This window comes from Cimex lectularius, unplaced genomic scaffold (genome assembly GCF_000648675.2).
Source record: "Cimex lectularius strain Harlan isolate CLEC.00 unplaced genomic scaffold, Clec_2.1 scaffold378, whole genome shotgun sequence".
Lineage (NCBI taxonomy): Eukaryota > Metazoa > Arthropoda > Insecta > Hemiptera > Cimicidae > Cimex > Cimex lectularius.
The window spans coordinates 314,275-339,995 of record NW_019392932.1 but is presented as its reverse complement, the minus strand read 5'-3'; the positions used below and the strand labels follow the sequence as shown (position 1 = coordinate 339,995).

Sequence of the window (25,721 nt, the reverse complement as noted above, 5' to 3'; positions counted from 1 at the left end):
AAGTTTTTTTTAATGTGATATTAAAATTGGTTAATTTGAATTTAAAAAAGATTATTTCAAATTAAAAAAAAAGCTAATTTGAATTTAAAAAAGCTTAATTTGAAGTTTAAAAAGGTTAATTTCAAGGTAAAAAAGTTGAAATTGAAATTTAAAAAGTTAATAAAAGGTAAAAAAAGTTCAAAATTGAAATTAACAAAGTTAATACAAGGTAAAAAAGTTGAAATTGAAATTTAAAAAGTTAATAAAAGGTAAAAAGGTTCATACCAAGGTAAAAAAAGTTTAATCAAATTTCAAAAAAGTCTAATTTCGTGGGGAAATTTTGAAATTAAAAAGCATTAATTTGACGAAAAAAAGCTATAAAGTCAAATTCCTACATATTTGAAAATGTAAAAAATTGAAAACTTGTAATATAGTATAAAAATTAATCGCAATAAAAATTATAAATTATATAACAAAATATAAAAATATAGGATTCTCCTTTTAATTTAGATTTCTTTTTAACATAAAAGTTTTTTTTAACTCTAAAATACCACATGAAAATTAATTACGATTAAAGTTGAAAGTTATATAAAATCGAAAATATAAAAACTAATGATTATTGTATTGATTTGAGTTTTTTTACATGAAATAATTATTTGTAGACCAATTATTTAAATTTAAAAAAATTGGAATTAATGGTAGAATTTTTTATTATTATTATTATTACACCTAATGTGTATATGATCTTATAGGAGCCAAGTGAGTTTATCTTTGTTAAAAATCGCAAATTCACAGGAATTTTACTTTACAGCTTATATTTCATACTAATCGTCTGTTTGTAATGCTTCTAAAAAACGCTCAATTTGAATTTTTTTTAAAATTAAATGTAAAAAATTTAGTTTTAATTTAAGAGAAGAATCGATTCTTTTGATATTTAATTATACATCATTTTTAATTTTATTTGTAATTAATCTTAAAATGATCTTCAAGCAGCCCGTTATTTTTTTAACCTCAAATGCATCAATTACATAGGAATTTTACATAAAATACTTATATTTCTTCTAAGTTGTTTTTAATGATTTAAAGAAAGGGTTAATGTGATATTAAAATAGGTTAATTTGAATTTAAAAAAGGTTGATTTTAAGTTTAAAAAGGTTAATTTAAAAATAAAAAGGGTTAATTTGACGGGAAAATGCTATAGTACGCACTTAAATAGATTAACAAAAGTTGAAAATATTGAATATGTTAAAATAATTGTACATCTTGCAATCCATTTATATCATATTTTTAAAGATCTCGTTACCATTTGGTCTATTAACTTCATTAATTAATTAGAAAAAGTTAGAGAAGGGTATTAATATAAAACATTTTGTTGCGCAGATAAATGTGTTCCCATCTCTAATGAAGAAAATTTCTAATTTATTTTTTAATGAGCCAAGGATTACCGGAGATTAATAATTTCTCGCTAAATAAAAGGAAAAAATCCTCGACAAACCCACAATTAAAATTCTCCTTGGGCCAATGGTGAATTATTGTCCTGGGCGGTGGGTGAAATTCGTTACCGATTTTGTTAAAAAAAAAAAGAAAAAAAAAGGACGCTGTTCGGTCGCTCATAAAGTGGAAAAAAATTGTTCCACAGGGTTGAGACCATGCGACGGTGATTTTATAAAGTCCCAACTCGAAAATATTGATTCAGCTTTGGCTCGGCCTCCCACCCCCTATAACGGAAATCGTCCGAAATTGGTTATACGATCACCGCGAAAAGAACCGAAAGCCAGCGGGGGGTGGACTTTTTTATATATATAACATAACACTTTTACTTTTACGCGACTTCGATATTTCGCCGATACGTTGAACCGGTAGCACGCAGATGTATCCTTCCCTTTGATTTCATCCCCTATAAGAATAATCCACTAAAATGCATTTTTCCTCACTGTAGACTGTGCAAGTTGCCAATTTTTTAAATCGAAGTTCCAGTTGAAATAGTTTTAACTATTTCTTCACGCAAAAGAAAAGTAGAAAACCTATGATTACTTAAAAACACAACTTCTCACGAACTGAAAATAAGTGAAGTGCATGCTCTTAATGCGGTAAAGAAAGTAACGAGCTCGTAATTAAATTCGGAAAAAGCTTTCTCATACCCATTGTGATTGAATAGATTTTCTATCAGTTTATTTTTACACTGAAGTTTTTTTTTTTTTGTTTTTTTTTTGCTGACACTAGAAACTGCTAATAACCACTCTCAACTTTCAAAAAATTCAAGGGGAAGGAAACAATTTTATTTTATACTATACTCTAAGCTGAAATTAAAAACTTTAGGCACAAATAATGACTAACAAGGCCATACCAAGGACATGGGATCACCAATTTTAAGGAAAAATGTTTTTGCTGTTGCTAGGTCAAAAAATGTTAGACAACGTCCGATTCTAGTGCCTAGAAGTGCTAGGAACTGAGAAAAAATATTTTAAGAAAGTTACCTTTTTTTAAGTATGTGTTTCTGTCCTTGTTGGGCATGTATGTAAAGTTTATTATTATTATTATTTTTTTTTAACCAAGGATAGAAAATAATCTGCTAAAGTTACAAAAACGAAAAGACAATAAAGTAAGTCCAAATAAGTTTTCAATTTAATAAAAAAAAAATCGGATTCAATTTAAGCACCATTTTAAAGTCATTAAATACGATATTTAAAACAAGCACAAAACTTTTGAACTGGATAACCTGAGGCATTTTTTTACTCTCCAAGATTCTGTTTGTTCCACGTAAAAATTCCTAATTCCTCTGGGTTTTATCCAAAATCAACATTTTGACAACCGTCGAAACGCTGGGTTGTTTCTCTTTTATACATCAACAAGGTTAAGATTTTATGTAACTATAAGTGAGAAAAATAAGGATGAAATTAGGGGATATGGGAGGACACAATGGTTTAGGCGTTGACACGGAGCTTATCACTGTAAAGTAAAGGAACGTCCTGGGTTCGAATCCCTGCATTCGAACCTGACAAACTTACATATGACCTTTTTCCACCCCAAGGGTTGATATGACCTCTGCTGTCAACAACCCTCATTAAAAATTAATTACAACAATAAACAATATTTATTTTTTAAAATCCAGGATAAGAAAATAATGAGTAGAACTAAATTAAATTAGACTAGATATTTAAAAAGTATAAAAACCAAGACAGTTTTGGTATAGTAGGCCAAAAAAAAATTTTATTGGAAAAACAATTTGGATTAGTTTTAAATACCCTTTAAAGCTTTCAAATGTGAATTTTTATAGCAAATGAAAAATAGAAATTTTTGGGATGGATCAGAACAGAGGCATTGTTTCCCCTCCAAATGTTACTTGTTCCACTTAAAAATTCATAACTTAAACATTCATAATTCACGTTGAAGTTGTGAGGAGTGGTCAAGAATGAGGAAGGAAAAACACTTTTTTCATTTTTTGTTGACGTTTCGACCTTTACAACGTGGCTCATCTTCAAGGCCACCTTCCAACAAATCATATGTTGATTGGAAACAATTTAAGATGTAAATATAAATTTTGAAACAAGTATTTCATACTCACATAAAGCGTGGTGGTATTCTTGTAGTGTCATATTGTTTCGTGTGAAAGTGTGATTTTGTATTCTGCTGTTTTTATTTAACTAACAGGTTGGGGGGCATGATAAATCTGGGAAATTTCCTTGATCATAGGCAGTTTTATTTAACTCAAAGGAACTCGAAAATGGAAATTTTCTGGACTGGATTTGTGATTCGGCATTTGATATTGGAAAGAAAGTTAATTATTAAGGATGGTAATGAAGTTGAAAGGGAAATATAAAAATAAGGTTTAATAGTTTATTTGCTTTATGATGTTGGCGCAGCTCCAGCTGAGTTTGCTTGTACCTGTTTTGTAATTAATGCTGTATGTGTCTCTGTTAATGTAAACATTTCTAGAAAGTTGCGTTTGTATTTGTTTTTCTCCGTGTTTAGTATTTCTATTTTGTAGAAATCAAAGTTAAGGTTTTTTCAAAGTGGTGTGTGACCAATGCTGTGGGTTTATTGTATGTCGCTTGACAGTTCATACAATTAATTTTATAAATTACATTGGATTTGTAGGCTGTTGGTGTTGGGTCTTTGACTTTGAAAACAACTTTCATCCTCTCATCCTCGCTTAAAATTTACACATGAAGTCGAAACAGAAAACAAAATACCATTCCTAGACAAACTCGTAATAAGACAAACAGATGCATACTGTTCCTTATCAATCAACAAATAATGAAAAATAAGGTTGAAATAGACAAAAACACATTCAATTTTTATTTTATTAGAATTGGGTTCTAATGTATTTGCTACATTACAACCTAGAAGCTCGGTTTGTGCACAATTAAACTTTGTACACTAAGTTACGGCCATTTTTGAAAAAAATAGTTTTTCATTTTCCTAAAACTTTGTATTCAGGTTTTTTTAAGTATAGAAAACTAATATCAAATTTGTTTATTGCTAAATTAAAAAAAAAAACTTTTACTTTACTAAGTAGCATGGGTATCATTGATACTTAAATAAATAATTTATGACCTAGTAGTAGGTTAAAATAAAATAATATATATTTTTAAAAAAGTTGATATTTGTTTTTTGCACTCTCACATATAAATGCCTGAATAGAAATTTTTGTGAAGAAAAAATTCTTTTAAATTCTTTCCCTCTGAAACCAGTAATGTTGGACTTTCTAAGATTAACTGAACTGATTCACTGATCAGACATGGAATACAAGGCATTAAATATTTTCACTTTGGCTATAAACGATTCCGTATCCAAGACATTTGTAGAGATAAACGAGAAAAAAGTGAACAATAATGAGCTCAGGCTGCAACCTTGTGTAACACCAGAACCCACAAGAAATCCCGTTACCTCTAAACAGCTGATCTAGAGTGTGAAAATGATTTGAGTACACAGAGGGCTTTTAGTGAAAAACGGAGGTTGCTGAGTTTGTGTATAAATAAATTGAAATCAATAAAACAAAGATAACTTTTTATTTTCTCAAAACGTAAATTAATAATATTCTTTAGAGTGAAAATGTATGTTGGAACTTGAAAAAAATCATTAATGGCACATGAATAAACCAATCACTAGTAGAATAATTATAAATATAACTCACCTTGATTAAAAGATCTTTGTTGTATATATCTTGTATGAATATAAAAATGCATTAAACACGTTAATGTAGTTAAATTGGAAAAAAGTCTTGTAAAATAAGTCTGTAGGGTTTTATGATGGTAAATTCAAAGAAAATTTCAGGTGCTTGTCAACAAAATTAATGAACATACAGACCATTTTGTTGCAGGGGGGTGCATTGTGCCATCTTACATGTAGTTTTTGTAATACAGTCCTCACAGAACTTTGCAGGTTTTTGAACAATGTCTATGTGTTTTCTGTCATCCCAAGGTGAAGCTTTTCCAATTAATATAGTTTTTCAAAGCCCGGAATAAGAGAAAATATGAAGGCAAAGCTCCAATAAGTTCTATCCCGTCTATAAAACGGGGGTGGGCCCTGGTAGAAAGAAACGCTGTTTCGATTAACCAAGGGTTATTTTTGACCAATTGCCGATTTTAATCGCTTTGAATGTGGGCAGTGCAAACTAAAATTAATTACTCTTTTGTTGGAGTGGAAGAAGATAATTAAACACCTTCCAATCTCACCCAATGCACACATCGGATTGGGAGCCAACTTTTTGAGTTAACCGTGGTTGTGTTTTCTCTAGGATTTTCCTCTCTGAGCATTTTTTCTTAAGAACTTTTCATCTCGTCATCGGTTGAAGGACGAGTAGAACGATTTGCACCTTTGAAATCAAAATTTCCGCATCTGAACCAAGCAAACCATGTACAATGCTTTCTCCTGAAGCATCACCATTCTAAATTTCACTAGCACTCCGAGATGTAGCATATGTATATATAATAAAAAAATTAAATGACAAAAAACTATATTTTCCTTCATTTTAAATTGGCTATCCTTGAAAAAATATGAAATTTCAAATGAAACTGACAAATAAAAAAGGTGTAAACAATAATAACTAAAGAAACAACTTTCAAAACATAAAAGGGATAAACCTGAATTATTGAAAAAAATCTACAGACTTATTTTACAAGTTAATATTTACCTTATTCTGTTAGTTTAAAAAAAAAAAATCCTTCTGTAGATATTTGATTTAACTCATTTGAACGTCTTAACCACATATCAAATTCGTATATTTTCTCACTTACTGCATAATTCCTTAAGTATTTTCCACGTATATTTTTTAAAATTAATTCATAACGAGTTTTGTAGTTGCTTGTAAAAGCACAATTCTCTTATTTAACTATTCGTTCTGCATTTTTTGTAACTATGTAGTTTTTTATCAGTGCGTATATAATGTGTCTAGTGAAAAGTGTTTCTGAACATGTATGAGAATGTTTATCGTAGAAGACAACCAGTTTTATTAAAAGCCTACAAAATATGTTATTTCATGTTATCATTGCATGATGAATTTTGCTTTCTTTAACTCTTAAATAAATTGTATATGGTAACAATGAAGTATACCGGTATGGATGTTTCAGACAGCCATAAGCATCTCTGTATCGTCCATAAAGGGTGCCGTAGGATACTCCAAGGAGCTCAGCTGCCACTTTCATCTCAATTTCTTTATTTTTAATTGCTTCCATAACTCTTTTAGTTGATGACGTTTCCCAAAAATGTGGCCTTCTTCCGCCTTGTTGTATATAAGCGGTCATTTTAATGACATCCATTAATTCTGGAAATAAAACTTTTTTTTAAAACTAATATTGCAAAATAAGATTTGTTTCTGAATATAAAATGCCATTTTGGGTAAATAATAAACAGTTGGAATATTCAGTTTCTTAACTTGGGGTGAAATCATGAGGCCATTTGGGATTTAGGTGTCTTAGAGGATTGTCAGGAAGAAAGGTGTTCGATTAGCAGGTTGGGATGAGTCCAGAGTTTTATGGAGGTGCCTGTATCGACAATTTGAAGGTCTTTGTGGTTAATAAATAGGGATACAAAGTATGGGTGCTTGGGAAAATGGTTTGACGGAACATAGACTGGAGTAACTAGATTCTTTGGAGGTTTGGACAAGGCAAAAACACATCGAAAGCATTCCACCAAAAATTTGTTATTCTTTACTGGTTCGAGATGAAAAGTGTCGGACTACGGGTTTGGGTTGAGGGCCCAGGACTTTATGGAGGTATCTGTTGTTGTTGCAGTTTCTAGAAGTGGGATTTGACGGTCGATGTGGATAATAAGGTTGGATATGAAATAGCTAGCTGAAGGATTTTAATTATTTATACCATCTGTTTAGTTCTATTCTTTTGAGTTGAGTGTGGTAGTTCAAGGTAAATCTTTTGTCGATACAAAGCTGATGACAATGGTTGCTGGAAGGAACAGAGTTGTAGATTTTTCTTTTTACTTGGTTGAGAGTGGAGAAATAATCCGTAACTCTTATCACAAATCTACTCACTTTCCTCATCGCGAGGGTGCACATGCTTCAGGTCTCTTAAAGGATTGTTAGCTAGGGTTCAGAATGAAACATGTTGAAATAATAGGGTGGGGGTGAATGTCCAGGGTTTTACCAAAGTTTCTTTATAACTTCTTGCAATTTTGAGGAAAAATGGGTTTGAGCTTGGGCAATGGTTCACAGGTTTTGGATTGGAATGACTGGATTCTTTGGTTCTAGATAGAGGTTAGTTAGAGATCTAGTACATTGGAGGAGAAGACATTAAGCGAGGGTGAAGGGTGGTTCGTCGACTCTAATCATCTATTTTTCAAACATTTCTTCCAAACAATTCTGTCCTGGAGGTTTCTGAAGACCACTGGGTCTAGTTCGGCTGAAAGATGGGTGATACTGCTGCATAACAAATAAACTTTTTTTTTTGTTATGCAGTTCGGATGAGGGTTGAAAGGAGGTCATCTGTCCCAAAGCATATGAGCAAGAATACATCAATTGCATCCACCAAAGGAAGAAAATATACAAAAAAATTTCATCATTCCTTAGGATAAAAGGTGTTAGACTAGGAGGCTGGGATGACCATCCAGGGTTTTATGGAGGCATTTGTATCAACTTATTGTGATTGAAAGTTGATGAAGTAAGGATGGTTAGACAATGGTTTGTAGGACTTTAGACAGGAGTGGATTCTTTGAAGGTTGGAACCTTCAGAACAGCTCAATTCTGACCAGACTGGTTGTAGTAATGCTGTATAGATGAGGTGTTTGTTTTGAGGTGAAAGTTTTTATCTGTCCAGTAGTCTTTTAAGTTGCTACCATCTTTTTTTTTTTTTTTTTTTTTTTGTGGGTGGTGGTGGGGCCAGGATTTTCCTGCTATGCCTTACCACTTCAAAATGAGCCTAACATATATTAAAATAAAAATTATGTATGTGAACCCAGTCTAAGAAATAAAGGAAGGAGAAGAAAATAGAAGCAATGAGACAAAACAACAAAGCAAAATAATTACAGAAAATAATATCACTTAATTTCATCAATACAAAATAGATAATTATTGAATTTTCAGTCAGATAAGGATATATAAATTAAATTAAAAAAAAACTAGAGTGCAAGATTATATTTAAAAAACTAAACTTCTTAAATTTTTTAAAATTGAATTTCATTAGCTTAAAACATTAAAAAGTACCTGCTTTAATAGGCTGACCACTTGTTATTGAACTGGGTGTCCGGGGAGTTGAAGTCTGTATATCTGTAAATTATTGTTTAGTTACAAACAAGGAATGACAACTAACCAACTAGTTGGAGGCAAATTAACAGAAATAGTTAAGATGGAGTTAGTATATCAATTCACTGGGTTGAAACTAATTCTACTCACAAACCGGTTTATGAAGTAATCCTCGTATTTTGAGCACTAAATGCTCATCGTTAGATAGAAACCCACAAGATTGCTTTTTGACGCAGATTGTAGAACGCCGCGAACATTTTGTGCTCAAAATCCGGATTATTGCATCAACCCGTTTGTAAGTAGAACTATTGTTTCCAACCAGTGACATTTAGAGCTTGTTATGGATATTTGCTACCTGGGTTGTTCTCTCAAGAATCAATTTCACATTTAAATGAAACTATTAAAAAAAAAAAAAAAAAAAAAAAAAAAAAGTTGGCTTCCAATCATTCCACTATCCTCTCATGTTAACATTTATGGTATGTTGAGAATTTATTTTAAGGTCACTGAACCTGGTTGGTGATTGATCATTGGTTATGGTCCTTGAAGGCCGATCAATTCCTCTATAGTGAGAATTTGTGTTCCTGTTGGGAACCTGGTTGATGATTGATAATGGGTTAAGAACTGGGAAGGTCGATCAATCTCTGGATATTGAGAATTTGTTTTCAGGTCACTGAACCTGGTTGGTGATTGATCATTGGTTATGGACCTTGAAGGGCGATCAATCCCTCTATAGTGAGAATTTGTGTTCAGGTTGTGAACCTGGTTGATGATTGATAATGGGTTAAGAACTGGGAAGGTTGATCATTCACTGGATTGTTGCAAATTTATTATAAGGCTGCTGCACCGAGTTGAAGATTGATAATGGGTTAAGAACTGGGAAGGTCGATCAATCCCTGGATATTGAGAATTTGTTTTCAGGTCACTGAACCTGGTTGGTAATTGATCATCGTGCTATGAACCGGAAGGGTGATCAATCATCGGAAGGTTCTGGGTGTTAGTAGTGGGTAGGTCAGAAGACCTATGAGCAGGAGAATACACTTTGAGCACTTGAGTTCAAATCGGTGACCTGTATATGTGCCTGCTCAATTTCAGACTGGAATGACGGGTTTAAAACCATCACATGGGCTTTAGGGATGCAGTTAGTAGTCTAACTCTATCTAACCACATCATTTTGTTTATTGACAAAACATCAGCACTTCATAAATTCATAATAAAACCTAAATAAAATAAATAATAATAATAAATTTAAAAAATATGGCTTAAATGTTACAAACATAAATTAATCTACTTTCTTTATATAAGACCTGTTCTAACCTAACCTATGCCTGCCCCATACAGTCTATTTCATAAATGCTACTGATCATATATGCATGCTGTCCTTAATCTGTCAAATGTTTCTATCAGATTTTTATTAGATGTTTATTGTAGAAAAATTTGTAGTCTTTTTTTTCTGTTATTATTAGACGCAATTAACAAGTTCAACCAGTTACATAGGTTCCTCAAGTTATATATAAAACAATAAATAAAGATATCACAGGGAAAAGTTATTACATTTATAAATCAATTTCATGATTTAACTTATTGACTGGAATGAATTCATAGCACTCAAAAATATATTGAAGGAAACAGGGTTTGAGCCTGTCCTTCACCTTTTGTCCCAGTTTGAAGTGAATGGCGCCGTTCACGTGATCTGGATTAACCTGGAACTTTTTGGATTTGGTTGTAACAAATTATTTAGTGGTAGGGAAGTTTAAGTCTCAATAAAGTTGAGTTTTTCATGTACCATGGGGCATCTACCGCCATTCTGAGCATTTTGCTTTGCAGTGCTTGAATTCTATTTGTTTTTGGATTACTGCAGCTTCCCTTAACTCACTCCCATATTAGATAAAGGAATGTATTATATGCCTGGAATATCAATGTGCAGAATTTTGATTTCAGCTTGCTCTTTCTATTTAGCAATGGGTAGAGTTGCAGAACTCTAGCATATCCTTCAGCTACTTTTTTCTTTATGTGTTTGTCTCATGTAAGTCTCCTATCCAAATAGATGCCAAGATATTTGATATTGTCTTTTCTTATCGTTCCATGGGATGGTTTGATTGTTGTTGATCAATTCCAAGGGGTCCTGGGCTGAAGAAAATGTAGGGAAAAATGTTGCTTCACATTTAGATGCATTTAAGGTGATTTTCTGTTTTTCCTTGTATGATTCAATTTCTGTGAGTGCATTCTGCACATAGTCCTCCTTAGCTGCCTCTATATTAAAATCTTTGGCGTATATTACAGTGACATCTGTAAATGTCGCTAGCTGAGAACCTGTGTGGTTAGGAAGGTCACTTACAAATATATTAAAAAGCATAGGTGAAAGGACGGAGCCCTGAGGTAATGTCTTGTGAGAACAATCCAGACCTGCATATAAATAACTGTAAAATATACCATAATCTTGCTTCATTATAAAAAGACAAATCCGTTTAAGATTAATTTAAATCCTCTTATGTTGATGTTTTTCTCTTTATTCTTTTTCTCATCAACTTTTTAAATTTGTTTTACCTTACTTGTAAACAATAAGTTTATTGACAGAATGTATATTGCGAGAGCCTGACTTTTTAAAAAACATATTATCTGTAAATAGATTTAATAATATTAAAATTAGCAGTAGTAAATTTATTATGTAACTATTCCGTTTCTATAAAAGATAGATATTACCTTCAAATAAAATTTTATGAACTCTTAGTCTTGTTTAAAAAAAAGTTTTTAGATAATAAAGACTCACCTGGCTGGTCCGGTTCTGCTTTAATTGAACTTTCATTTTCAGTGATAACTGTTGTGGGTACTGTAATGCTATTGTTAGTGATCATATTGCTCTGAAAAGAAATATTACAATGTAAAGTCAAATTAGTAAAAATAATCTTAAAACAATACGAATAGTAGTTAATGAAATTAAAGCATTAAAATTAATTATTTTATTAAGTTTTTTCTTAACTTTTTTTGTGTTAAATTTAGTTTGTACTGATTGCAATGGCCTAATTTCTATCCTGTGAAAACTGAAGAAAGGTTTATGTTCTAACAAGTCTTAAAATCTTTCTAAAGCCTTCCATCCACGATTGCTCCAAATGGAACTGTGTCAAGCCGCATCGGTTCATTTGGTGTGCCTGAAATTTGAGGAGGCATTCACGACCATCCAGTCTTCAGGTTCCCTTTTTTAAAAAAATGAATGGCAATCTTATGTTACATTACATCCTTAACCACCCCTAACTTTAGACTTTATCTATAAGCCACTTAATTCATATTTTGCATAATATGCTCAGCCATGTACCCATTATCCAAAGCCTCTATTGCTGCATTAATCACAACAATCAATTTAAAAAAAAAATTGTTTTTGTAATGTTTGATCAACCGTTTTCTGTGGTGAAATCACTGCTAATAATTTTAATGTCTTCCATATTAACCAGAGACAGACAAGATAGATGATATATGAGGATTTTTTTTTTTTGGAGGGGAGGGAGGAGAGCCTGCAAAAAGGCCAGGGTGATGGGGAAATTGAACCCATGACCATGGGGTCTACAAGTCGAGAACCTAACACACTGACTGCGATCCCACTGCTAACAAGATAGATAGTCCCTGGTTTTGTTTATTGCTAGTCCCTGCTCAAACATGTAAATATATCAATTTTTTAACATACACCCTGGTAGTTTAGTTGGTGTTTTCACTTTTCTCCTGTGGAAACTTGATTATATTCTTCTTTTATAACTTTAATGAAATGCATAAACTATAAAAATATAAGGAATTTTTTTTTAAGGGTGAATAGTAGTAAATATAGTATAAACCAATTGAAAGAAATCATGAAAATCCTGCATTATTTTCCAGACAATCCAATACAATTGCAGACATAAAACGGGGCAGTCTTTTATTAAAAATTTATATTCTTTAAACGTTACTTACTGTAACATTTGAGAGTGAACAGCAGAGATGTTATTTCAATTCAGGATTACCATTAATGCCAGTTATGGGGCTCCACTTGTGGACTGATAAGAGTTAGGGGGAAAAATATAGAGGAACGGCAGCTCTGATATCTCCATTGCTCCAATACCAACTTTTTAGAGATTGCCTCTTAATTTTGAATTTTGTCTCTAAACTTGACTTTACCCTCTTAACCCTGTTTACCCCTCCAACCACTTTTGCTGCTCCCCGCTCCAAACACTCTTGTTCTTCTAATTCACCTCTCCAGGACGTCCGGAGTGCGCCTTTCTGTGGCCTGTCAGCCATTCACATTTCAACGCTCTTAGATCCCACTTTCCAGCATTGAGATTATTAGTATTAATTTATGTACATTGATTTTTGTTTTATTCACTCGTTCACAAGAAAAAAGGTAATAAAATTACAGGGTTGTTAATGATGTGAACGAAATTACAAACTGTTTAACCTTCATTTTTTTTTTTTAATTTAATTGAAATTTGGTTTAGTTAGTTATCTCTTTCGTAAAATAAGAATGTAACAACCCTGTATCCAAACAATGCCCCTGGTGTTAGCACACCAAAATTAAAGTTTAAGGTAAGATAAATTTGGTGAGCCAGAAAAAAAGAACTAATTCATTTCACTGAATGAGCGGTTTCGATTCGATCTTTAAAAAAGAGTGGGTTTTCTCATCTCTAATAGGTGTTTTTTTATTTTTTTAAGGAGAGCCACTCAATTGAAGCAATCGTGAATGGTCTGCTTTACATCAACTCATGCATGCCTGTTTTAGAAAAATAGACATAAGCTACTACTGTTCAGAAAGACTGGTTAGTTTTGACTTTTCACTTTGCAACTTATATTTTTATACCCATGTTAATTAATTTTGAGTGTAATTGATATTGGCTTTAGTCATCAGAATCATTTTTTTCCCAGGCACCAATTTTATATACAGATTATTTATTTTATTTTTTAAATTTAAATAGCCCCTCTAACAATGTTACCAATATTTTACATTGAATGTTAATTTTGAGCTACACAAATAATACTTGAACTAATTTTATATAAATATAAAAATGAAGAGGTCAAGAAGAGTTATTTTTAACTTAATATTTTTATGAGTTAATGAATAGAACACCTAATCCAAAGTTAAAAAAATAAATTAATTAATTAAGAAGTAAAAATGATTACTTTTAGTTCGGGCTGTGATGAATGCTGTACAATTTTCCAATGACAAATTTATTTAAGCAGTGGCAACCACGGCTGCACTACAATCCTAATCAGCCAAGATTTTCTTGTTTGTTTTTGTATTTGACTGAGTAGAATCCATGCAAATTAGGGTCAATATTCTATAACTAAAGGTGGTATGCTTACAGTTTTGAAACTACAAATTGCTTAAGAAATATGCTTACATTTGTTATTCCCTGGGGCTTGGTTTCTTCCGGCTCTGAGTAAACATCTTCGTGAGAGCGTGTATCCCACATTCCTTCTTGGCTATCTTCATCGCCATTGCTATCAGTCTAAAATTAAACGAAATTTTATTTATTGCCATGTTTTATTTAATTTGATGATTTACCACGTATTCTTCAACGGGTTGTTGGTTGGAATTTATCCGAGCGAATTTTGGACAATGCTGTACGTAAAGGAAATCCGGATTAAGCCTTCTCTTTTTCCTTTGTTGCCCGTATTGATATACTTGATTCTTATTCTGTGGAAGACTACTACTAGGCGTTTGTTCCACGCTCCGCCAAGATCCCTCACCTTCCGATCGCCATGACACTGCAGCCAATCCCTTTATTCTTAAGTCTTCTGCAGTGTGAAGCAATGTGCTGAGTTGTGACTAAACAAAGGATTGTGAAATTAAAGTAACGATTTTACAATTAAACAGAACAAATTACATACATTGTCGACATTTATTTCCCCTTTGTACATGAATTCAACTAGAGCTTTGATATCGTCAAACTTAACATCTTTTAAAATAACAATAGGATCTTTCTCTTCATGTTTTGAGAAAATAGAATCAAAATAAGTACTGCATGCAGACAACATCATCTGGAACAAACATTACTACAATAAAACATATGATAAAAAAAAAGAAAAGAAAAATATGGGCAATTGATGACCATAACAGAGATAATTGCAAAATAAGTGATATTAATATTAAAACAAGTTTTAACACAAAAAAGTTCAATTTGTTCAAATTTATCAAAACATGAAATTAAGTCTTGAAAAACAAGTAACATGGGATACTAGTTAAAAAAATATTAGACAAATGAAAGGGCGTTCTTACCAATGAGGCTTCAAGAGCCGAGAAAAAATATTTTTAACCAATTTTTTAAAAGTTTTTCTGCCTATGTTGAGCATGTATTTCAAGTTAATTATGCATCAATCAATTTGTTTACATATGATAAGAAAACAACATGTAGGGCTGTATTAAATGAGTGTAGATACATCAAAAGCTATGACAATGAAAAAACACCCTAATACATAGTAAAGTAGGCTTTATTTATTTTTTTAATAAAAACAAATTTGAATCATTTTGAGTGCCCATTTAGTGCCCTTAAGCCAGGTTTCCACGGTGCGAAACTCACTCGCACAACTGTTTTGAGAAACTTGTCTCACGTTGTGGAGACCTTGCTGGGACTGCAAAACTTTTGGCATGAGTGTTTCGTTCCATATAAATGCACTTGTCTCGAGTATGAAGTGAACCAGAAGGAGTGCATTTGATTTTTTGTTCCATTTAACTACACATAATGGCAAAAATGATTTTAAAAAAGTACAACCCTGAGAAATAAAAGTTTGAGGATTTTTGTTTTATTTGATACTTATTTTTCTTACTTGACATAAAATCTACCCGTTGACAGAAAGACTCACCTTTCCAACTAATATAACAACATTGAATTTGGATCAAATCCAGAAGAGTTATTGATTTTTTAGTGGAACACCAGCCATTAGAGTGTCAAAAACCAAATGTGTTCAGTAAAGTATGCAAAAAAATTGTTTTGTAAAAAAATAATTTCGATTTACTTTATTAAGCATCCTTTAAAGCCCTTAAATTGAATTTTTATAGTCAACAAAAAATACTTTTTTGAGCATGGTCAATCGGAGGCAAATATTTTTGTTCCTGTTGCCCGATATTCCACTTAAATATTTGTAATTCCTCTGGATTTTATCCAAATTCAACAGTGTTACAATCGCTGGAAAACTTCTTCTTTCAGGCTTTGTTAACAAGCTGTACACTTTATGTCATTATAAGTGAAAAAATAATGATAAAAAAACAAAAACTTTCCAAAACGTTTTATTTTATAACTCAATTTCTGTTTTATTTACGGAGAAAAAAAAAAAAAAATGGATGGAGGTGAAAAAAATTCTACTGACTGATTCAGACCAAAAATGTCCCTTTTGTTTCCTATAAAAATTCGTATTTAAGGGGTTTAAATGGTGCTTAAAACGAATATTTTTTTCAAAAACCTTTTTTTTACTTACTTTATTGACAGAGTTTTTCATTTTTTATGTATCTACAGTCATTTAATGCAATGCTTCTTATTATTTTCTTACAATACATAAATAAACAAATTAACTGATGTTTAATAACCTTGGAATACATGTACAACAAAGGCAGAAACAAAATTTAAAAAATGCTTTTTTTTACTTTCTTTTTTCTTTGATTCCTTTGATCCATGGGTACGAACCTTCAACATGTGCCTAATATTTTTTGACCTAGTATTATAAAAAAATGTGCTATTAAAATCGGTGATTCCATGTCCATCCTACCTTGCAAGGTGTTTTACTGGATTATTGTCTTCCAGACTGATATGTTTCCTTCTAAATTAGTATTCACACAGAAGAGTTTAAATTCATCATTTACTAACTTCCTTAGTCAAATAAAAATAATAATGAAAAAACAATCCAAAGAAACTGTTGAATATTCGGTATATAAACATTTGGAATGGATCCCCATCAGTAAAATCTCAAATCAACCTACCTTGTGAGCTCTTAAAGTTTTTCCTTCACACGCTAAAGTGACATCACAAAAGCTCTCCCTTTCTAAAAGCTGTGCAAACATAACCTGAAGATTGGAGTGGTGATATTTCCATCGCAAGCAGTACTGCTGGTTAGGTACCTCCATTTGCTCTGTTAGTGGCATGTTTGAAGGGTTTTTAGTTTTTTACAATTACTAGAAGAAAAAATAAATAAATTGCAAGTTCAATTTATACGAGTAATTTATCGATGAATATTGCCAATACCTGCACATTACCTTATGATAAAAGTTACATTTAACTTGCGAATAGCCCCTTAGCGGTGGCAGTATAAAATTTATTGAAACTATACTATTTCCAAGGGCCTCGTTTTGAACCTCATTTTTTCACCTGAAATCAATAGCTCTTGTTAATGCATGCTGATCATAATCATTCTTTAACAAAACAGAAAGTCCATGAAAATTAAATTTAGCAACAATAATAGTGCTACACAACAATACTGTTGCTGTTTTCTGAGCAAAGGCTGTGGAACAACTGATCCTTTGAAAGTCTTAATGATTCAGGAATTGTATATCGAGATAAAATGACTTCTGATTTCATATGCTGAATAAAAACAAGTTAAAAAATTTTTAACAATGGGTCTTATGACAAATGATAAGTCGTCTGCACTTTGAAGCTTAAAATTGGCAATACTATGTGATTGCCACGCAAAAGAGAAATTATATTCAACAGGAAGTCCCACAAAAATTAAGAAATGCCTGTAACTGTAATAATTGTGATTCAGTGAAGAGTCCAACAGACTCTGAAGAATGAATACATATAGGACGGACATAGTACATATAGAAATATGTAGCCATTTACTGGCAAATTAATCTATTTTAATTTCAAATTAAACTTTTTTTATATTAAATTTACTTTTTTAAATGTCTAATTAGCCCTTTTTAACTTCAAATGAACCGTTTTCAATTTCAAAGTAAGTACTTTTTTCAAACTTAACCATTTCAAACTTCAAATTAAAATTTTTACTTATACCTTTTTAATAAGTGCAAAAAGGATAATTACAAGTTAGTTTGGAATAATTTTATTTTAGAAAAAATTCACATCAATTTGAAATAAAAAAGGGGTAATTAAAAAATGTTAATATGAAATAAAAAGGGTTAATTTGAAATTAAAATGGTAATTACAAAAAATAAAAAATAAAAAAAAGTTAATTTGAAGTTAAAAAGGGATCATGGGAAATTCAAAAGGTTTACTTAAAAAAATTAATTTGAAATTTAAAAAAGTTAATTTGAAATTAAAAAGGATTAATTGGAAATGAAACAGGAGTAATTAATAAAATTAATATGAAATTTAAAAAGTTAGCGATGTTACAAAAGTTAATTTGAAATTAAAAAGGGTTAAAGTGACGTTAAAAAGTTAATTTGAAATTAAAAAGGAGTTAATTGGTACACATTAGCAACAAATGAACAAACACTGAGAGGGATATATGTCAACAAGGAACCAGAGTCACCAACACGTCCATAACGAACGGACCGAGTACCCTCTGATCTTCTCAGGGATAAAAATTTTCTAATTTTAGATCCATTACGAGGGTCCTTTTTGGAGATGTGAATAAAAACCATAGCATCGAGATACATGGGAAGTCCAGTTCTCCCAAACCCCCGTAGCCAATTAATTTGAATTTAAAAAAAGTTAATTTCTAACATTATACAAGTTAGTTTGAAATTAAAAAGAGTTAATTTAACAGAAAAAAAGCTACAGATATTAAGGTGAAATTACACAAAACCCATAAAAAATCAATAACAGCGCATCAGTGATTCGTCGCTCTGATAAGTGCTGGTGGGCTGTAACCAAATTTGTCTGTTATCAGTTCACTGGGATGCTAGATAGCAAAACGTTGATCCATGTTTTTAAGATTTAAAAACCTTATTCTGTGTGTACAGAGAATTTATATCCTTAGCATTACAAGAATGTCAGAGTGTACAAAAATGAAATGTGTCTAATTGTCTTTTGTGACAGGGTTAAGTACAAAACTTGCTTGTAAGTATAAAAAAAAAGAAAAAAAAGCCTTAAATATATGAAGGTAAACTGTGCCAAAGAACATAAGTCAGTAATGTGTAGAGATTAGTGACCGTTAATCGATAGTTATTCAGATATCAGATATATACTCACTTGAGTAATTCATTAATTCATTCATGTGTGATATAAATAGCTGTATCATTGATTCCATGTGATAAAGGGCTTAACAATGAATAATTTCTGTGATCCTAGTGATAGGTCCAAAGCCACTCATCAATGAAAAATTAACTAAACCACCACTAAAGGAAATTACTTCATGTTACACCAACGTATAAGGACCTGTCATTGCTGATACCATGTTTTGAATAAAATTTTGAAAAGGCGCTTAACAATGAATAATTTCTGTGATCCTAGTGACTGGTCCAAAGCCACTCATCAATGAAAAATTAACTAAACCACTACTAAAGGAAATTACTTCATGTTACATCAAAGCATAAGGACCTGTCATTGCCGATTCCATGTTTTGAATAAAATTTTGAAAAAGCACTTAACAGTGAATAATTACTCCACACTTGTGACAGGTCCAAAGCCACTCATCAATGAACAATTAACTAAATGATCACTAAAGGAAGTTACTTCATGTTACATCCAGGTATAATGAGCTGTCATCGCTGATTCCATATGTTGAATCAAAATTGGATAAAATCATTCCATAATAATAATTTCACTGATTTTAGTTAGTTTTTTTTATTTTTATTTTTTTTTATTTTAGTCTAAAGCCACTCGTCAATGAAAAATAACTAAACATCCACTAAAACAACTTCATTTCACATTAAAGCGATACAAGTAGCTGCCATCAATGATTCCATGTGTTAAATAAAACTGAGATAAAAAGCGGTTAATAACGATGACTTTCTCTGATCTTAGTGAAAGGTTTCAAGCCATTTGTCAATGGAAAATTAACTAAATGACCATTAAGCATGTTACTTTATTTTACATTAATGTGACATAACTAGCTGTCATCACTGATACCGAGAGTTGAATCGAATTTAGATAAATGCACTTGATTTCCCATTTCTTTTTCTCATATTTTCTACTTTCTGAAGAAACTTTCTACTTCTTTACTTGTATGTAGAAAAGTACTAATGGTACACTAAATTAGATGATGATGTCACAATGAAGCAACATTTCATTTGTCAGTACTGTATATACAAAATTAAGAGACTGAGACAAAATTGATAACTCTGATCTTTGTGACACAAAGAAACTGTGTCACACTCAGTTAGTTGGCATAAGAAGTGATCAACTGTTTCCATGTGTTGATTCCAAACGAGTGTCAATATTCTGAACATTAAGATGAAATGTTACCATTATGCCATACTCCGCACCATCTGAAAAGTGTCTAATTAGCCACATGAAAGCATACCATGAAGTAGCAACATCATGATAAGAAAATCATGCTAAGGAAGCCAGTCGTCAAAGGAAAATTAACAAAATGACCACTTAAGGAAGTTACTTTTTCAGTGTGAAAAGGAGCTGTCATCACTGATTCCATCTGTCAAATCAAAACAAGCTAAAACTCCTTAAATGATTCATCATTTGAAAAGTGCCTAGTGGGCCACATGAAAACAAAATACACACTAAGTATGAACATGATTAGAAAAGGTTATCACAGATTCCATGTGGTGAATAAGTGACTAGATAACTGCTTAACAACTTTCACATACTGTCTCTGATCTATATCAAAATGACATTTCGCTCGCTTGACTAGTCAAGAAAATAGCTTGTCAGTACCGATTAATCTGATCACCCCCCCCCAAAAAAAAGTGCCATACATTGACATAAGAAACTGTCATTACTGATTCCACGTGTTAAATCAAAAAAGATGAACCAATCAAGAATGATTCATCATTTGAAAACAGTGATATGAAAGCAAAATATAAAAACTGAGGAAGATCTAAGATAAGAAGCTGTCCATTAGTCATGCCATGTGTTAAAAGAAAATAAACGTACTTAAAATATTTGATCTTTGCGACAGGTCCTGTTTTGAATGTCATTTCACTTGTTCGGAATGTTATGAAGATAATGTTACACTGTATTCAATGGCATAAGAAGCTGTCCTCACTAATATTATGTCTTGATTCAAACAGAATAATCCAATTTGTTGATCTTTTCAACATGTATTAAACCAATAAAAAAAAGGTGGAGCAAGAGCAAGACCCAAGCCATGAGGCACATGAAGAGATTCATAGAAGCACCATCTGCAAAACTTACAAAGGAATTACTGGAAGGCAACTGCAACTGAACCAGGATTTTGGTTGGACTTCTGACAAGGCTCTGCCACTTAAGAAGGCACATGTACTGGATAGGAGTACAGTCAGAATAAACACTGTGCAGACACTACTAGGAAGAGGAGGAGACCACAGAACACATTTTATGCTTCTGTCAAGGACTATGTAGGTGCAGGTTCTTGCAACTAGGACAGGAAAAACCGCAAGCAAGATCCTACACTAAGGAGCTGCTAGCAAAGCTATGGAGGTTGATTAACAACCTGAAGCTGGCCAGAGAGTTGTGAAAAACAGGAGAGCACAATAGATCTACTCAGGTCGAGATGCAGAAGGGCTGATGCCTTCTCTTTTATCCTCTACCCCATGTTGAGAATGCCCACAAAGCCAATGGCACAAAAATAGTGTCATACTGTGTTCACCGGCATAAGAATCTGTCATCACTGATTTTATGTCCAGATTCAAACAGAATAATCCAATTTGTCTGATCTTTTCAACATATATGAAACCAATGAAAAAAGGTTATTTGTGACATTTCACATGGTTAGAAGTACCCATGTTTGTGACAAGTAACATGCTTTCCTAGTTGAAGCACACAATCCTAATAAAAACAGTAAGCCGGATATGAAATATTATTTCTTTTTTGTCTAGGTGAAATTAATTTTAAGAGTCCCCATATGAAGTAGATTGAAAATTTATCATAGTGCATGGAGATTAAAGGCCTGTGCAAAACAGGAAGATCTAATAATGGTCAAAATGCCCGAGTATTTTGAAATGTACGCTAGTGTGAATGTTCCAGGTGGGAATGAGATTTTATATAACCCACGAATGAATAAGTTTTGAAATTTTATTGTACCTGCTGTTTTGAAGTGGTTCTCTCTCTCGATTATTAAAAAAAAAAAAATTGGAAATTGTGTCCGGTGGGGCCTGGAGAAAAGCCAGAACATGCGTTATCCAGTAGACCGGGGGTGCGAAGTGGATTGCAATTATATCCAAAATCGCGAAAAGTATCCAATAAAAAAAATTTAAATAAAAAAAATAAAAAAAACCGGGCGAACGCGGATGTGTCTAATTGATTATTTTGGTTAATTCAAATTGCACGGTTCGACATTGGCTCGACCGTATCGACTATGAGAGAAGAGTTTTTACAGTCGATCCCATCGATTTTCCTATTGGTAAAAAAAATTAAATTAAGGAGGAAATTAAAAAAAACACTAAGTGCAAGTGAATTGATGAAAAAACGGGAAAAAATAGAAAAGGATGTAAAGTTGTTTTTTAAAAATCGTAAAAATATACCGAAAAAAATTAAGTTTAAAGGGCAAGGTGTGAATAGGAGTCTTTTCTTTTGATAATCCGAAGGGCTTTTCTCGATGTCGAGTGCAAAATCCGTTTTTATTTTTATTTCATTTTTTTTTTTAAACACAATTATCGTTAAATATTTTAAAAGCGAGAAGTACTCACCACAGCCAGTTGCAAAAAAACAAAAAAATATAAAATAAATATAAAAACGTCTGAGAGAAGAGACAGTCGAAAACGTCGACTCGGACTCCACGGGTTTTACTTCCAAAATAAGGTTTTCTATAAAAGAGCAAAGGATGGCGCTGCTGAGGGGGGAGGGATCGAAATCGAAAAAAAAATCAGTTCCAGGAAAAAACAGTGGGAAAGGAAAAAAGGGGAAACGCGGAAAACCTTTTCACTATTATTGTTGTTATTTTTACAAGCTAGCCAGGTGGAAAGGGAAGATAATGGATAAATGTCGAGGACAGAAGAGGAAAAATGGAAAATAAATGGTGAAAAACAATTTAATGTCTTTATGAAATCTTACGTGGTATTATTTTTATTATTATTACTTTTTTATGGGATCTGTCCTACCGGCGAATATAAATATAAACCTAGTAGCAATCTGGACTCACCTTTTTTTTTTGTGGATAAGGGCGACGTTGATTACAAATTCGAAATCAGGATCGTGTAAAGTGGAGAAAAGTGGTCCGAGGTACCGGTGTATTTTGTTGTTTTTTCCCTCCCGTCCTCTTCACTTTTCCGCTCCCAGCAGCGGCACTTTCCTCTGTTTAGGGTCAAACACCTCGAAGGCGGATATTTCGATTTGTGTCGAGTGGCGCGGTACTTTCTCACTCCGATATCACTTTTGAGACGTCGTCCGGCGTCCCGAGGTCGCCCTTTATCAAACCGGCGGTTCGACTCGAGCCCTTAACCGATGGAGTATGAGACAAAGCCTGACTTTTTATGCTTCACGAGAATGTGACAGCGCCATATTAGCTATAAACCGAGGACAGGATCGGAATCGCCGATAGTCGCTGCATATCGATACGGCTTCACACGAAAGAAAACCTTTTCCACCGTTTTTCCCCACTCGCTTCAATCAGTTTTCATAAAACTTTATTTTAAACGACCAAATAGACAAGATTTAAAAAAAAAATCCACTCTGAATCTAAATCCATACAAATTCTCATAAACCATCAGAACCACAAATATTCTCACATTTCTCAAACTACCAGATCAACCAATTTACAGACATCAGAAATAAGTTTCCTCTCAATAGAAAACAAAATATAAAATAAAATAGGCAAAGAAATATGTATAAAAAACACATTAAAAAAGACAATGTATGTTTAACGACTATCTTCATCGTTCAAATCCATTTTGGTCGTTTTGGACGTTTTGGACGGACGGATTAGCGTAGAAACCGTTCTACAGAGGATTAGCAAGATTCAGATCGAAATTGCGGAGGGGCGCCCGTCTCCCTCTCGAATTCGATTTCGCCTACTTCTCCAACGATTTCGTTCGATTAATCATTTCTAGATAAAAACACGACATAATGTGTAAAATTCGTGTTTTAAATGTATTTTTTTTAATACATCGTCGTTTTCAATCATACGGTGTGCGCTTAAGAGGTTTCAATCCTTCTGAAGATGATATACAAAAATCTTTTTTTTATTACATATTTTGTCTCTAGAATGTTGCGATGGTTCTCTTTAGATCTAAATGTTTTCCTTGAATCTTAGTGGCCTGTTGGCCTGAAAGCAACCTTTTATACATAAATGTGTAAAGGTGAGAGAATGAGCGGGGTCTCCATCGGTAATATGAGACAAGTATGCTACGTTAAGACAAGCTCATCTTTAAAAACTTAAAGCCTCCTTATGCAGTGTTTTAGGCTATGAAACTAAAGCCCCTTGGTAGTTATGGTGTACTACCAATACTCCATCTTAAGAGTACTGCTTGGGTGCGTTTCTAGATGTAGCAGAAGCTTTTGATAGGGTCTGGCACCCGGGCTTGCTTTATAAACTTAAACGCTTCCTACCCAGTCCTCCTTATTAACTTATCCTGAAATCATACCTAACAGATCGCTGTTTCAGAGTGAAGTGAGGCAACGAGTTCTCGAAAATCAGACCGATACAAACCGGCGTCCCACAAGGGGGCATTCTGGGTCACATCCTTGATATCATTTATACTGCTGACATAAATGCACATCCTAATACTATCATCACAACCTATGCGGACGATCCCGCGAAACTGGAATCCTACCCAAGCTGACTCCAATATCCAAGAACACCTTGAGCTCACTTGTGCAAAAAATGGAGAACAAGAGTGAATGAAGGAAAATGTACTCAGTGTACGTTCACATTGAAGAAACAGTCTTGCCATCGACTGGGCATCAACAACAAAGAGGTACCGACTTACACTCAAGTAAAATATCTAGGATTTACCTAAACAACAGTCTAACGTGGAATCCAAAGACAAGAGTTAAAAGACAATTTTTTAACAGAAAACTTGGACAACTAGGAAGACTCCTAGGACGGAAATCCGTCTTGACCGTCAAAACTCAACTAACCTTATACAAGACTTTACTGCGACCACTTTGGACATACGGAGTGGGACTGTGCGGTTCTGCCAAGCCAGCCAATCTTTCCAATCAATAGTCCTCAGACAAATCGTCAAAGCTCATTACTACGTCACTAACCTTCCTATCCACAACGACCCGAACATCCATTTTATCAACAAACTGATCTATTCCCGATTCCCAGTTTCACACCAACCTCGCGATCCATCCTAACCCTACTGCTAGAGCCCTCTACACATACCCATCCCGAGAACCCGCATCTAGACCTATTTATCCCTTAATGCCTAATGGCAACGACGAGAGGAATGGAAGGTCGTTGTGGATAGTGATGTTAGTTACATAATAAGGAACTTTGACAAATCCTCAAAAAGAACTGTAGATAGCAATTTCTGGTGTACACAAATCGCTTTGTAGTATAGTTTTTGGTGAATTTCGGAAATGATCCACTTGTGAGTTTTTCTTCGTCTATGAAGGACCGATGTTGCTACATGGTGTTTTCTCCCGGTCAGAACATTTACCTTATGGCCAGCTCTTCACTCGGAGGACACTTGTTAAGAGAAGTTGGCTTAGTACTCCATCTCAGATATTAGGGGGCTTGTCTCGAGGCCATCCTAGTTTAGGGTGATGTAGATAGGGATAAATGAGGCGGCCATAAGGCCCTTCTGCACCTTGACCTGTGTAAATCTATTATGCTATCCTATTTTTTACAACTGGCCAGCTTCAGGTTGGTAATCAACCTCCATAGCTTTGCTAGCGGCTCCTTAGTGTAGGATCTTGCTTGCGGTTTTTCCTGTCCTAGTTGCAAGAACCTGCACCTACATAGACCTTCACAGAAGCATAAAATGTGTTCTGCGGTCTTCTCCTCTTCCTAGCAGTGTCTGCACAGTGTTTCTTCTGTCTGTACTCCTATCGGGTGAAGGTGCTTTCTTAAGTGGGAGTGCCCTGTCAGGAGTCCAACC

The 25,721-nt window shown here is 33.1% G+C and overlaps 1 protein-coding gene across 5 annotated transcripts; it reads right to left on the bottom strand.

Annotated features, from left to right (window-relative positions):
• Positions 1-6,124: 6,124 nt before the first annotated feature.
• LOC106664091 (transcription regulator protein BACH2-like) lies at positions 6,125-23,214 on the bottom strand. 5 transcript variants are annotated; one of them, XM_024229380.1, is made up of 10 exons: positions 22,817-23,214; positions 16,867-16,989; positions 16,605-16,796; positions 14,522-14,671; positions 14,196-14,459; positions 14,032-14,139; positions 11,442-11,532; positions 8,636-8,698; positions 6,535-6,745; positions 6,125-6,441 (listed from the first exon to the last, which is right to left on the bottom strand). In XM_024229380.1, exons 3-10 carry the CDS (start codon positions 16,764-16,766, stop codon positions 6,306-6,308), a joined length of 1,185 nt encoding a protein of 394 aa, XP_024085148.1. In that variant the 5' UTR covers positions 16,767-16,796; positions 16,867-16,989; positions 22,817-23,214; the 3' UTR covers positions 6,125-6,305. The 5 variants fall into 5 exon arrangements, with proteins under 5 accessions (XP_024085148.1, XP_014244971.1, XP_024085149.1 ...); XM_014389485.2 differs by having other exon boundaries at positions 16,878-16,989; positions 22,817-23,213; XM_024229381.1 differs by lacking the exon at positions 22,817-23,214 and adding an exon at positions 22,365-22,489 and having other exon boundaries at positions 16,878-16,989.
• Between the last annotated feature and the right edge of the window lie 2,507 nt (positions 23,215-25,721).

Bases quoted from the DNA above. Each gene is read 5' to 3' on its own strand.
- LOC106664091 (XM_024229380.1), bottom strand. From the start codon at position 16,766: ATGCCACTAACAGAGCAAATGGAGGTACCTAACCAGCAGTACTGCTTG. The intron at 8,699-11,441 runs GTGAGTCTTTAT...AATAATTTACAG, and splicing joins AGCAGAACCGGACCAGCCAG to ATATACAGACTTCAACTCCC. The intron at 6,746-8,635 runs GTACTTTTTAAT...TTTTATTTCCAG, and splicing joins TGGTCAGCCTATTAAAGCAG to AATTAATGGATGTCATTAAA.